Genomic DNA, 14,205 nt, shown 5'->3' with positions numbered 1-14,205 from the left:
TATGGAAGGCAAGGTCAAGATTTTATGCCTTCTCAATAAAGGTCGACAGAAATCCCTGAATCCAACTCTACACATATTTCTAACTCCTCTTTTTTGTAGTACAAATACCCTATAAAACATGCATTGGCAACACGTTCCCCAAAAACAGATACCGTATCTCAGATGGGAATCAATGAGAGCAAAGTACACATTTTTGCCATATTAGTGCCCAATTCATTTGCTGATACTCTGACTGCAAAGCATCCTGATGAAATTTTTCACATAGGTTATTTATGTGAACTTCAAAATCCAATTTTTTATCAATCTGTACTCCCAGAGATTTTGCTGACATTTTGTTTTCTATCGAGTACCCAGGTAGATATCATTCTTGCAAAGCCAAAATAAAGTAGTGTCATCAGCGAATTGGGTTATTTCTGCGGTTATATTAGTGCGGGCTAGGTCGTTAATATATAACAAGAAGAGAATAGGGCCTAGAACCGATCCTTGTGCAACACCACAAGTAACAAGAATTTTTCCAGAATCTTTTACAAATAGACTGAACAATTTTTTCCAAATACCAAGATCGATAATTTTTGAAACCAAAAAAATGACAGTAGGATGAAACCCCTCAGAAAAGGAGGGAAATATGATAAAAAAATGATTTCCGGCAAAACTACAAATGCTATATAAAAAAATTTAATGGTAAAAGTGTAGGTAATGAAAAGATTTACAACTTTTATTTCTACAATTTTTTGTGTCATATTAGTAGGTGATCATAATATGCAAAGCTGGAAATGAAGAAAACACAGGCAACGAAAAAGTTGTATTTTCAGTTGAAAAATTTTGAGACCACTATTATAATATTCATGCAGTTATTGTTCACTGTGGTTCTGGCTTTGAATTTGGTCACTATTACGCCTTGGTCAAAGACGAAAAGGACTGGTTTAAGTTTGACGATAGTTTCGGCGATGTATTGAATCTCTTGGAGTATCTGTAGACACCCTATATTTTGTTTTATAAGAGAGAGGACATTGGTGGAAAAAGATCTTCAGATGATGTGGTGCTGAAGGTTTCTCCGGGTTTTTCTTCAGCTGAAAAAGCAAATGCATCCCTGGAACAAATGAATAAAGTCGCCCTGGAGCGCCAATTAATTTTTTATTGTTGTTTTTTATTTCAATCATTGTTTTATGATTTCACAAATAAAAGTCTATAGTTGAAAAAGAAAAACTATAACATCAAGTCAGTAACGTACTTTTTTCCCATTGCTAGTTGTGGTGCTCACTGAGACCTCACTGGACCTAATAATTTCAATATAGTTAGGTCTAAAAAAGCGCCTCATTACTTCAAATAACTGTAGCAAATTTCAACCAAATCGGTGTAGGGATATCTATTTTAACTTCAACGCCCTCTATCTCAAAAACAAAGCAACTCCATACATATATTTATTGAAACTCTTTTTATTTAAAAACGACCTAACGAATCACCCTTTGAAGTTTTTTCCCTTGGTCAGGAAACACCCTGTATAGTATATTTATTTCATAAAGTCACAAAATAGTCATAAGAGAATCTCATCACATGGAACAGACACATATTATAAAATGAATTCGTGAAACGGCATTTTATTTGGAAATGATTACATACGTGTGCATTTGATTCATTTAAAGGATATATTAAAATTTGTTCTATTCACCGACAAAAAGGTTTTAGGTCCTACTCATTTCTAAATGTACACAGGTCTTCATCAAAGTTACCAACGGTTTCAGAGTTCCTTTCATTTCTTCAACATAAGCAACACTTCTATTTTTGTAGGCATTTTCGTGTTCCTTCATCTCAGCCTGTAAACCTTGAACAGCTTCTTCATATTCCTGTGGACATTTCTGAATTCGTTCCTGTATGTATTCGAAGATTGTTGGAATACATGTAGCAGGATTTTCTGATCCTTGACAGCTGACCATTTCAGTCCACGTTTTGGTAACTTGAGAATGATATAAATCAATTCTGTTAGTTCCTGCCTCTACAATGTAACTGAGAATTTTATCATATATTTCAATTTTCTCCTTATCAACTTTGGAAAACAGTGTTAGATTCAAGTCACTATTCAGAAGATTGTCTATCTCTTGCTGACAAATGGAGTTTGTTATTCCTGCATAATTAAGTTCATCTTGAAGCAACTGAACTTGTTCGTTGATATCTTCAATTATCCAGGAAAAATCTGAAATAACTTTCTGGTATACGTCATTTAAGATGTTTGCAGTAACCTTTTCTTGAATTTGTGTTTCGTTAAGAGCTTTTTCTCCTGCTTGCTTGTCAGTTTGTATGTATCGCATCAGGGCCTCAGAAGGAGTTTCTGAAAGCGCTATGGGAAACTGTAAAAAATATACATTAATTTTTTTGTTGAATTCACCCTAATCCAGTAACTTTGTCGCCCGAAGTATGGGGTAGTATGCGTCAAATCCGGTAGTTCAAATTTTTTGCAGACTCGTTTGTGATGTTGGCCTAATGAATAATTCAATTTTTTTTTCGTTTCAGTTGTTGACTGGTCGGCTGCCCATAACGTAAGTGCCTTTTGAACCCAAAATATACAGAATGTATGATCCCAGTCCCAGCCTGGGTTTGTGTTTTACATAAAATGAGACTTTAAGTGAAGTTCAAGTGCCCCTAGTGAAGGGAAGAGGTGTAAAAACCCTTCTTGCGTCGGTATTTTCCTTCAGAACATAGGGCGTAAAGGAGATATATGTGCACAGTGCTTGTCAGATAAAATACAACAATCCAAAGTTGATCAAAGCAGCTTTTAGCAGTGAACAATCAAATATCACGCCATCAAGGGTCACGAGATCAGTCTCTGAGCAGTTCAATTTCAGAGAACACTGTTGTATACGTGGAGGCAAAATAACTGAAGAGTTCTTTGTGGCAGAAATGAAGAAGAAGCCAGAAAAACGAAACAATGTCATTACTGCGGAAAAGTTATCTTTCAGTGCAACAACCTTGAAAGCAGCTGAGAAACGTGGTGATGAATGGGATCTTAAAATAAAAGAGCGTATATCTGAAACACATATTTGGTATGCCATTTTGATGCCAGATATCATCGGTTTTGCCAAACAAAGCTCTACCAGGCACCACAAACAGGAAAGTCCAGGGGAAATCGTCAGCATCCCACAGTTGATAAGGCCATGAAGAAGATTTATTCATTTCTGGAAGAGAACGCTGAGGAGTGCTCTCTAGAAGAACTCATAGACCAGATAGAAGGAGAACTGCCTCAACTACGAAAAGTCAAAAGTCGCTTGTTTGCAAAGTATGGAGAGGACATTTTGATCATTGACTGCTTGTTTTGAAAACACAGGTCACAAAATTCTCACCAGTATATGGTTTCACAAGAATTCATAGAGAAAATAAAAGATATCAAATTAGGAGAAGGCTAATTATTGGTATCGTTCGATGTGAGTTCCTTATTTCCAAGCGTCCAAGCATCCAAGCTTGTGATCAAGCTCTAGAGTGTTTGAGGGATCTTCTGAAATCGAACAACTCAGCAAATGAAGCTGTTGTTTTCAATATAATGGCTCATATTATGAACAGCGTGAAGGAACGGCTATGGGTAACCCATTGTCTCCATTTATAGCGAACCTATTTATGGGTAGGTTTGAGACGGAAGCTGGGAAAGAACTCAGTTACTTCCCTAGGGTCTGGATCAGGTATGTTGATGACATATTCGCTGTAGTGGATACAAGGATAACCAGAATTGAGAATATCCTTTCAGCTTTAAGCAACAGGTGTAAGAGTATAAAATTCACATATGAAGTAGAAAAGGAACGAAAGTTGCCGTTTTCAGATGGTCATAGGGAATGAACAGAACGAAATAGAATTTGACATTTACAGGAAAGACACGGGCACTTAGATACATTCCCAATGACTCGAATCACTGTCCACAACACAAAATGGCGGCACTGCAATTTCTGGTACACAGCTTAATAACTTTTCCTTTGAAGAAAGATAAGTACGACAATGAAAAGAGAGTGATTCGGTATGTAGCTGAAGCAAACGGTTTTAACCCAGATATAGTTGACAAGATAAATAGAAAATGCAAGTTTAGGGAAGCACTTCGTGAATCTTCGACTTTTCAAAAAGAAGAGAGAAATAACAAGTTTATAGTTATCCCATATACACGAGAGGGCTTCACCAGATATTCGATAAAGTAAATATGAAAGTTGCATATAAAACTTCTTATAAATTGCAACAGCTTCTTGGTAACCCAAAAGATACACCAGAAAACATAGAAAGGTCGGGGATTTACGAAAACAGTGGTCAAGATTGCAACAGCAAATACATCGGCCAGAGCCGAGGAGCGATTAAAACCCGCTTCAAGGAGCATTGTGCACACACACATTAGCCCGCTTTTTAATCTTCTGTTAGGAAGAGAATAATTACTGAGAATTTGCAGGTAGTTAATTACCGAGAAATTCCATATTGGACTTAAGATATAAAACCTCAAGTAACGAATTTTAGTATATAAGGATTAACCAGACTAGACGAGGTATCAATTTTCTTCTCATGAGGATGCTAACTTTGTTGGCGAAAGGCACGTCGAGTGCAAAAATATCAGTTTGGTGTTAGGGCAATGGATCTCGAAAAAAGTTATTCAAATTTCACACCAAAGGTTCCAATCTCATCGTTAGTATATGGTATGACGTAGAAGCTCAGATCCTCAAGCAGAAAGACTACGGTCGCAAGTGTACGATACAACACAATTCACACCATCCGGTGACCTCTTCCAGAACGTAAATTCAGTTGTCCCTGATTCTCTGAAACTGTTGCTCGAAACGGTAATTTCAAAAGATAATCGAAGCTGCTTGGATTCCTATAGAAAGAAGTGCGTTGCTATTGCACATTCAATAATATCGGCAGTCAGGCCTCGCTCGTTTATCTCTTGTGGTTGTGGTACATTCTTGTATCACAAGTTCGGGTAAAAACGTCTGGTAAAAACGTCTTCAGATTTTAAGCGCCAAAATTTAAAAAAAACCCGATTTTTTCGCGGTTATTTCCATTTTTGACAAAGTTGCGTTCGGCGCTGGAGGTCACAGACTTGAATTATTCAATAGTCCAACATCATAAACAAATCTTCAAAAAATCAGAACTAGATTTGACGCATGCTGTGATGTATAAAGTTACTGGACTACCCATGATAGGGTAAAGCGGACAGTCATCGGCCACCGGGTAGTGATTGGCATAGCTTCAGTTTTTCATAATTTATAATAATCTGGTGAGAAAGAAGTGGAATTTTGTTTCATCAGATGGTAGTGGCAACCTTTCAGAATATGTTTTCCTTTTTTCCAAGTCATATCGCATAACCTCAAATAACTACGTCGTTGTGAATAAGTTCGTGCTCACTGTTCTGCAGTCTGTTGTCAGATATATCAAGAAAGAGTGTTGTACGAGGTCAAATAATTCCCAATGTTAGTAGATTTTCACATTTTTTTATGAAAACAGTTATTGGCCATATGGCAAATAACTGACAGCTAGTTCTGTTATTTCAGAGTCAGATATACGACATTGGTTTACTTTGGTGGAGGAATATCTCAAGGAAAAGGGTTATTTTGATATATTGAGAGATCCAACCAGAGTGTTCAATGATGACGAGAGATGTTTTTTCCTTTGTCCTAAAAATACCAAGGTTATTGCTCCTAGAGGTGCAAGAAACGTTTAAGAGGTAGATTCTGCCCAAGCGAAAACGAACATAACCGCCATGTTCACTTTCTCTGCTGCTGGTCAGGTGACAGAACCTATGCTAATATTTCCGTATAAGAGGCTACCAGCTTCCATCATAAATTCGGTACCAAGTTCTTGGGGAGTTGGTCATAGTGACAATGGTTGGATGAAGGTGGAATTGTTTTACAAATATATCGGCAATGTATTATATCCGCGTTTGAAAAATACTGGAACTAAATTTCCGGTCATTCTTTTCGTGAATGGACATTGTACTCATCAAACTTTAAAGTTGAGTCAGCTCGAAACTAGAGATTATTTTGATAGCACTTCATCCAAATCTACCAGAATTATGCAACCTGCTGATGGGGCAGTTTCAAGCCACTCAAAACCGGATGGAAAAAAGCTGTATTAAAGTTCAGAAGGAAAAATCCTCAACAAATACTAACCAAGGAAAAATTTGCTCCAGTATTGAAAATCGTAATTGATCAGTGTGCCAAGGTGGATACAATAACACATGGGTTTCGAGCCAGTGGTTTATTCCCATGGTATGCCTCTGCTATTGATTACGAGAAATACCTCCACGATAAAGAGGAACCACAAGGAACCAAAGATGAAGATGCTTTCATTTCATATAACCACTTCAAAAATATGGTGGGAGATGAATGAATTGACATTTTTGAACAAATCAACAGCGTCAATAATAATACTGATGAGTTAATTATATTGTACAAGCTGTACAAAGAATTTTTTTTGAAATGAAACCTTGCTTGCAGATGCTGAAACTGATGATGCTTCATATATCACAAGTGAAATACCTGTAGAGACAAAGATCCGTGAAGATATAGATATAACAAATCTCGAAATAATTTTTGCAAATGATATTTCATCATCTGTGAATACCGAGGATCATTTACCTACCGTGACATATTAGGTCATAGACTCGTTAGAAGAGAAAAATCATACTGGCACGGATCTTGATGAAAGAAATGAGTTTGGAGATGGTATGAATGAAGAAATGATAAAAATATCAGAAGAAACAGTTCGTGCAGCAAATGAAATAAATTGTGAAGTTGATAAGCAGTCAATGAAAAATATCAAGAAACTATATGGGCAGAATAAAAATGAAGAATCGGACGCTTCCGTCATTGCAAGAACATTACAAGAGAATCATGACAACAGAGGAATCGATCCAGTGAATTCCAGTCTTCATGATCATGTGATATGGCCTAAAACCCCTTAAGAAAGGGTAAGAAAAATAGTGAAAGATTACCATTTGTTCTAACGATTGGAAAAACATTCAAAGGGAAGAACTGGAAGCTGAGAAAAAGGAAGAAAAAGAAAAGGGAAATAGAAAGATGTTTGAAAAAAGCTGAAAACGAAAAGAAAAAGTTAGAGAAAAAGGAGGTAATCAAGAAGAAGAAATCAAATGAGCCAAATACAGCAAAAGGTAAACATGATGAGGAAAAGGAAATGAAAAGTGATTTGCAACTGGCAGGAATCCAAACTAAAATTTCTTCAGATGATTCATTGGAGCAGGAAAGTGCTACCCCTCGACCTCCCTCAAGCAACAGCCGAGTAAATATTTTATCATGTGTCACAACTGCACGAGAAAAACACATGAGGAAAGTATTCGGTGACGACGAGAACAATAATTGTACTGAAAACAATCAGGAAAAATTACCTTTTCCTAATAATCAGATTGCTCTTGGCAAAATCTGCTCCATCTGTACGAACATGATTAGCCTAATATCAAAAGGAATCGAATGCTATGGATGTGAAAGAACCTACCATAATAGGTGCATTATTAGACTGACACCATCAACTGATACATCCAGTTAACAAATTTATTATTGTAAAACCTGCTCAGCCAAACCAAATATCTCATGAAATCATTATTATAATATATCAGTTGAATAAATTGAAGTCCTAGTAGGATTTGAAAACCTGAAGTTCCATTTCATTTGGGTATGCCAATCACTGTAAGTCTTATGGCCAATAAGAGTAATGAAACGGCCAATGACTGTGGATTTTGCAATCTTGGAAAATTATATAAAATTCTGGGTTTAAATGGAAGTTGGGCACTATTTGGCTCACTCTCCTCCTACTTATATTTTTCAGAATGATTGTTTGACAACAGTCTCCTTCATAATGTCCGTATTTATTCGATTAAAACCAATGACTGTACGCTTTACCCTGATAACGATTTTTTCATAAAAAAGCTATATTTGTGTTCGTAAGCACATCAAATTTGATGAATATTTCTCATCCCTATGTAGCAATCTGGAGGATTTATAGAAAATGATTTATACAATCATTTTCGGGAGTATTCATGTGAATCAAAAAAATGTTATTTTCAAATTTTTGTAATGAAATGGTTTTTAGTTTTCACTTCTCCATTTTCATATGAAAAATTGTGGAAATCAAATAAAGGAAGAAAGCAAGCAGCTTCAAATTTTGTATCGTCACTTCATTTATGACAATGCGTATGAATGCATTCTGATTAGATTAAATAACGAATGTTTGGAGTACATACTCTACATAGGTATAGAAAAAAGTGATTTTCGTATAATCGAATATTCTTATGAAAGTAGTTGCTTTTGAAGGATTCTTTCTTTCAGATTGTATCTGCAAGTAACTTTTATGCATGATCTAGACATCTTTTCAAAGAGAATATTTGAGACTTATTTACTTTCTGCCTTCCTTAGGAAGTTTCTCAAAATTTATTGTATAAAAATGGGAAATGAAAGCCAAAACATTGATCTGAAGTTATGTGAAAAAACCTTGAAAAATCGTACTGGGCATGAATGAAGGGTACTGTTCAATCGACTGATATACTGTAGATATTTGACAAGTGAGGGATATGATGACCTAGACATTTAAAATCGAAGTTTCTTGTATGGACTGTTTTGTGTTATTTTGTTCGGAATTAGAAAATCTATAAAAGTCTAAAAAGACATAGTATTGGTGTTTGTTTCCTGAAACGGTAGAGTCGAGAGTGTTGTAAACTTCTATAGATTTTTTAAAATTGTGGTAGATTATATAATCTTCAACCAAAAAATATTCAGTATCTCAAGTTGCGAAAATAAAGCGACCTCTTTTTCAAACAGATTTTCGTTCAGTTAAAAAATATTTCGGAAAATTTTCACATTGAAAATAATTTAGAAATAATATATGACGTATACTCACATCAATGATAGAAAATAATACAATGATTTGGTTTATCCACTGCATTTTGACAAACTGATAAACAATTTGTATCAGTTTCTACGGAAAATTTTCGATAATTACATTTATCAGTATCTTTGTCTCAGAGATAAGATAGTGAACATATTCAAACTGCAATTTAAGAACATTTCTATCGGAATGGATGGATCACACATTTACTATACAGCTAGAACACTGCAAAATCGCCTTATAGAAGCTACGGGAACGCGAATTTCGAACCAAACGATACGAAATCGACTTCACGAAGTACAACTCCATGCAAGACGACCTGCTAGAGCCCCCAGATTAACTCCAGCCCATCGAGGAAATCGTAGAAACTTTTGTCAAGAGCATCGTATTTGGAATTTAAAGCAGTGGGCCAATGTAATGTTCACAGATGAAAAAAACATTCATGTTATTCAACAATGACGGACGTGTTCGGGTATGGAGACTTCCCAGTGAACGAAATTGTTCCATTTGGAGGTGGATCTATAATGGTATAACTTTGACAGGACACACTGACCTTGTGGTATTTCGGAAAGTGACTTTAACGGCTGTCCGTTACAAAGAGGAGATATTGGAACCTCATTTGCCCAAAATATGGGATGACCAGCTAATAGTCCGGATTTAAATCATATTGAGCAGATCTGGGATGAACTGGAAAAACGTTTGAAGGTTCATCAACTCTTCCAAAATCTGAACCAAGTTGCAGATGCTCTTTTGACGATTTACGAGCAGTTATCACAACAAATATTTAGAAATTTGGTGGAAAGCATGTCTCGTCGTTGTGCCAAACTTCTTAGAGTCAGGGGTGGACGTACTCACTATTAATGTAAATTTGTCTTAATTTTTTTCCAAAATAAATTTTATTTGTTTTGACACTCATTTATATTTATTTTTAATCTTATTACCCAACAGCATTCTGAGAGAGTGAGTTAAATTTAATGAAGGCACGAATAAACGATTTTATAAATATAGTAAATTTTTGTTTTGAAGGCATTCGGCGATTTTGAAAAAATTTTTGAGTGTACTTACGTATTTTGAAGAAAAAAGCGGCGCTATCCCTTATTCACGAAGTTACGGCCCTTCAAAGTTCAGAAAAGGGCAACTTTTCAGCCTTCTTTTTCACAAAATAAACTATTCAAAAACGCAAGCATTTATTCACTAGGTCACCTTTACACCTTATTCCTCCTTCATCGACACTTTTCACTTCAATAATCAACATTTTTCCAATAAAAATATTAAAAAATGTACCGAGCTGCTTTTTGGTCACATATCTCTGTGTTTTACGTTTTTAAGGTTAACGGCATGGTTGGTACGACTGATGCAGTCAATATTCCTAAAGTAATTAAAATGTTTTTTACCTTCATTCTTTAGATCGTAAATTGGATTTTGGTGGTGTATTACGAATTTGAAATAGTAGGCGGCGGCAAATACCAACCGCCTTTTTCTGAAATATCACTAGTAACTAACCTAGAAATAGAAGAATGTCACCAGGAGAAGCATTCGTTTTTAAATTGAGTTTGTTATAAGAAGAATGTTGATTTTTGAAGTGAAAAGTGTCAAAGAAGAAGGAATAAGGTGTAAAGGTGACCTAGTGAATAAATGCTTGTGTTTTAAAATAGTTTGTTTTGTGAGAAAGAAGGCTGAAAAGTTGCTCTTTTCTGAAGTTGGAAGGGCCGTAACTTTGTAAATAAAGGAGAGCGCAGCTTTTTTCTTTCGGATTCGTAATCTACGCATCAAAATACGTAAGTACACTCAAACATTTTTTTAAAATCGCCGGGTGCCCTCAAAACGAAAATTTACTATAAATATAAATAATACATATCTTTTTACTTATTGCATTTCAAGGACATGTTTCTGATTCATTTTGAGTAGTTTACTTCTGAAATATATACTTCTATATTAACACTGAATTATACAGAAAATCCTTTTTTTATTCAGTTTGTATTCCAAACATTTGTTATGGAATTGAATCAGATATCATTCACAGGATTCCTACACAATATAGTACGTATTTCAATATACTTTCCCTCAAGTTTTTGTACATATATCAACGCGGTTATCCAAGACTCCCCATGTGAAAGTTTATGGTTTATTTCGCGCAAGTCACGGTCGTCTGTCAATTTCTCAGTATTTTGCTCATTTCCTTCCACTTCGATAGTTTTCACACCGATGGAAGTTTCGAGATGTATTTGAATTTCAATCACACAATTCCCCCGAGCTATTTTGTACTATCTAGACAAGTGACACTCCAAATGCTCGTTTGTTTCGTTTCACTGCTCTGCCTGATTTATTTGTGGGTGCAAGTCTGTATCAGATATATCTGTTACCATCATGAGAATAAAAGTGACACATCCGATAGAAGTAGGCGCGTGGAATAAAATATTTTAGTCGAAATTGGAACCAAGCTCATTATAATGGAAAACACAACTTTCGTGAATTTATTATCTTCAGGCTGGATTCAGTAGCTTTTAATCAGAAGGTTGATTTATATTTTTCTTGCAGTTGCAGCCAATGGATAGATAGTTCATCAAAGTGATGTACGTTCAGAGTGAAAACCTTCTTCAGATTTTTTTTTCAATATGAATTATAAATATGTCTTCAAAATATTGCCATCAATGGTATGTATAGAGTTTGAAGTGAAACAGTTAATCAAGTTAGACAAAATTTACATGAGAAATCCAATTTTCAGTACTATTTGATAGAATATTGTTCTTTTGATAGTCTTTGAATTGTCTTTCCAACACTGAGTATACTCTCGAAAATCGGATTAGCCGTTTCTGAGTGATTAGGAGTTCCATATTCTTTTCGAAAATAAACTATAAATGTTACAATTTCATTCGAAAGTTCTTCCAATGAATCCGTTGTGGGGAACTTTTCGTTTCCCATAACGGATTCAATATCCTCCGGAGCGTAGGCAACACCGGTGTCTCGTCAATACCGTAAGAGTGCCGTAGATCGTAATATAGCACGTAATATGCTGAGAGCATAGCAGGGCATGCTCTCAGCAAGTGCATTATGGTCTCGGATGACTCGCGGCAGACCCTGCACCTTATATAAGAAACCTCTATACCCATTACGCGACTCCGGTAGACCAGTGTGTTGAAGACACCATTCTAGCAATGAACTCCTTAGTTTCTGACTCCATCCCACTCGACCTTAGGAAAGCGAAAGTCAGGCGATTTGATAAGCCAAGGTCTTCAATGTTATCCATGAAGACCCCATGCATTGGCTCATCCTTGTGTTTCCGCAGAAGTGAAGTGATCTCTCCGGCTTTTATATGAGCTTTTTGCTGAACAGGTTCCCACTCGGTGACAGAGGTGTGGTCACCTTGTTCAGTTTCGAAAACTTGCTCGGGGAGCTGCCCTAAAGGGGAATGCTCTAATTCCTGATCTCTCATGGCCGCGGATCATGCAGAGAAGGGGATCCGAACTCCTAATGACTTTACAGGCTACAGCTAGTAACATTCTATCATGTAGACACTCCAAACTCAAAAGTCTACGGCCTCCCTGTTGTCGGGGTAAGTACAACCGTGGAACGGACGATTTGGGATTAACACTCCTACAGAGATGCATCATTTTTCGCATCTTTACGTCGAGTTGATACAGCTCCTCCCGAATCCACTTCACTACTCCAAACGAGTAGAGTAAGATTGGAACGGCAAGCATATTTGTTACAGCAACTTTGTTCTTCCCAGACAGTTCCGATGACCGTATCTGTCGAAGTTTGTGCTGATACTTGCCGCGGAGAGAGTTTTTCACTGCTGTTGCCTCTTGTGAGTGGCCTTGTTCCACATCGAGGTAAGTATACGTCTCTCCGGCATCCAAGTGGTGTAGGATGCTTCCATCTACGAGCTGCACGTCCTCTCCGTAGCCCCCGGAGAGGATGTGCATTATCATTTTCATTATCATCATCATCATCGTCATCGTCATCGTCGTCGTCGTCGTCGTCGTCGTCGTCGTCGTCGTCGTCGTCGTCGTCATCGTCATCGTCGTCATCGTCGTCATCGTCGTCATCGTCGTCATCGTCGTCTCCGTCGTCGTCGTCGTCTTCGTCTTAGTCGTCGTCGTCGTCGTCATCGTCGTCATCGTCGTCATCGTTGTCATCGTCGTCATCGTCGTCATCGTCGTCATCATCGTCGTCATCATCGTCGTCATCATCGTCGTCATCATCGTCGTCATCATCGTCGTCATCATCGTCGTCATCATCGTCATCATCATCGTCATCATCATCGTCATTATCTTCGTCATTATCATCGTCATCATCGTCGTCAACATCATCGTCATCATCTTCGTCATCATCTTCGTCATCATCTTCGTCATCATCTTCGTCATCATCGTCGTCATCATCGTCGTCATCACCGTCGTCATCATCGTCGTCATCATCTTCGTCATCATCGTCGTCATCATCGTCGTCATCATCTTCGTCATCATCTTCGTCGTCATCGTCGTCATCATCGTCGTCATCATCGTCGTCATCATCGTCGTCATCATCGTCGTCATCATCGTCGTCATCATCGTCGTCATCATCGCCATCATCATCGCCATCATCATCGTCATCATCATCGTCATCATCATCGTCATTATCTTCGTCATTATCATTGTCATTATCATCGTCATTATCATCGTCATTATCATCGTCATTATCATTATCATTATCATTGTGTTGAAATCTTGGAGGACTTCCACTATTTACAAAAAATTGATGTATTATTGAACCTAGATCAAGGAAATACTGGAAGATCAATAGTCTCATGTGATATTTGTATAGGTATGTGGTGGATGTTCAAGCCCTTCGTTTATAACCTCGCTTGTAAGAATATAACACAGCACCACTGGTTCAGCCTGAATCCTTACATAATTGACGTATACACGAATAATGAAACACCTACACAGATATCGGTAAACTTGAAGTGACAAGAATTTTTAATAACATGGTCGCCTGTCTGCCATATTCGCACGATTTTATAGAGCACTTTGCCGGACAATGTTCAAAATTATGGCCATATTGGCCTGATACCAAGCGAGTATTGACCACATTCCTAAATATTTTCAGACTCGTAAACTCCGCTATAGCTGGATGTTAACGGGACCGAAAACGTAAAATACCTGATAAAATACCGGAGAATCGCACGCCGTGGGTAAACAATGCCGAATAATAATGTTGTATTCTAACTTTGAACTAAATTGAACTTGGATTTTTGTGAAAATGTTTTTGTCTCTTACTATCAACTTGGAGGAGTATGAAAATATATGAGAATTTCTATATAAAGAGACGGAATACTGAAGTCAATAAAAGCAGCACGATTCAACTATTCAT

The 14,205-nt window shown here is 37.0% G+C and overlaps 1 protein-coding gene across 1 annotated transcript; it reads right to left on the bottom strand.

Annotated features, from left to right (window-relative positions):
* Positions 1–1,582: 1,582 nt before the first annotated feature.
* LOC111512112 (uncharacterized) lies at positions 1,583–9,024 on the bottom strand. The gene is made up of 2 exons (XM_023168207.2): positions 8,866–9,024; positions 1,583–2,345 (listed from the first exon to the last, which is right to left on the bottom strand). Exons 1-2 carry the CDS (start codon positions 8,908–8,910, stop codon positions 1,683–1,685), a joined length of 708 nt encoding a protein of 235 aa, XP_023023975.2. The 5' UTR covers positions 8,911–9,024; the 3' UTR covers positions 1,583–1,682.
* Positions 9,025–14,205: the final 5,181 nt, after the last annotated feature.

This window comes from Leptinotarsa decemlineata, unplaced genomic scaffold (assembly GCF_025532065.1).
Source record: "Leptinotarsa decemlineata unplaced genomic scaffold, Ldec_3_MD MMD2_tig00000251_RagTag_RagTag, whole genome shotgun sequence".
Lineage (NCBI taxonomy): Eukaryota > Metazoa > Arthropoda > Insecta > Coleoptera > Chrysomelidae > Leptinotarsa > Leptinotarsa decemlineata.
The sequence above is the reverse complement of the archived record's forward strand: the minus strand, read 5'-3'. Positions and strand labels throughout refer to the sequence as shown.

Excerpts from the sequence above, each read along its gene's own strand:
- LOC111512112 (XM_023168207.2), bottom strand. The coding sequence starts at position 8,910 with ATGCAGTGGATAAACCAAATCATTGTATTATTTTCTATCATTGAT. Across the intron at positions 2,346-8,865 it reads TATTATTTTCTATCATTGAT|TTTCCCATAGCGCTTTCAGA; the intron begins GTGAGTATACGT and ends TATTTTTTACAG.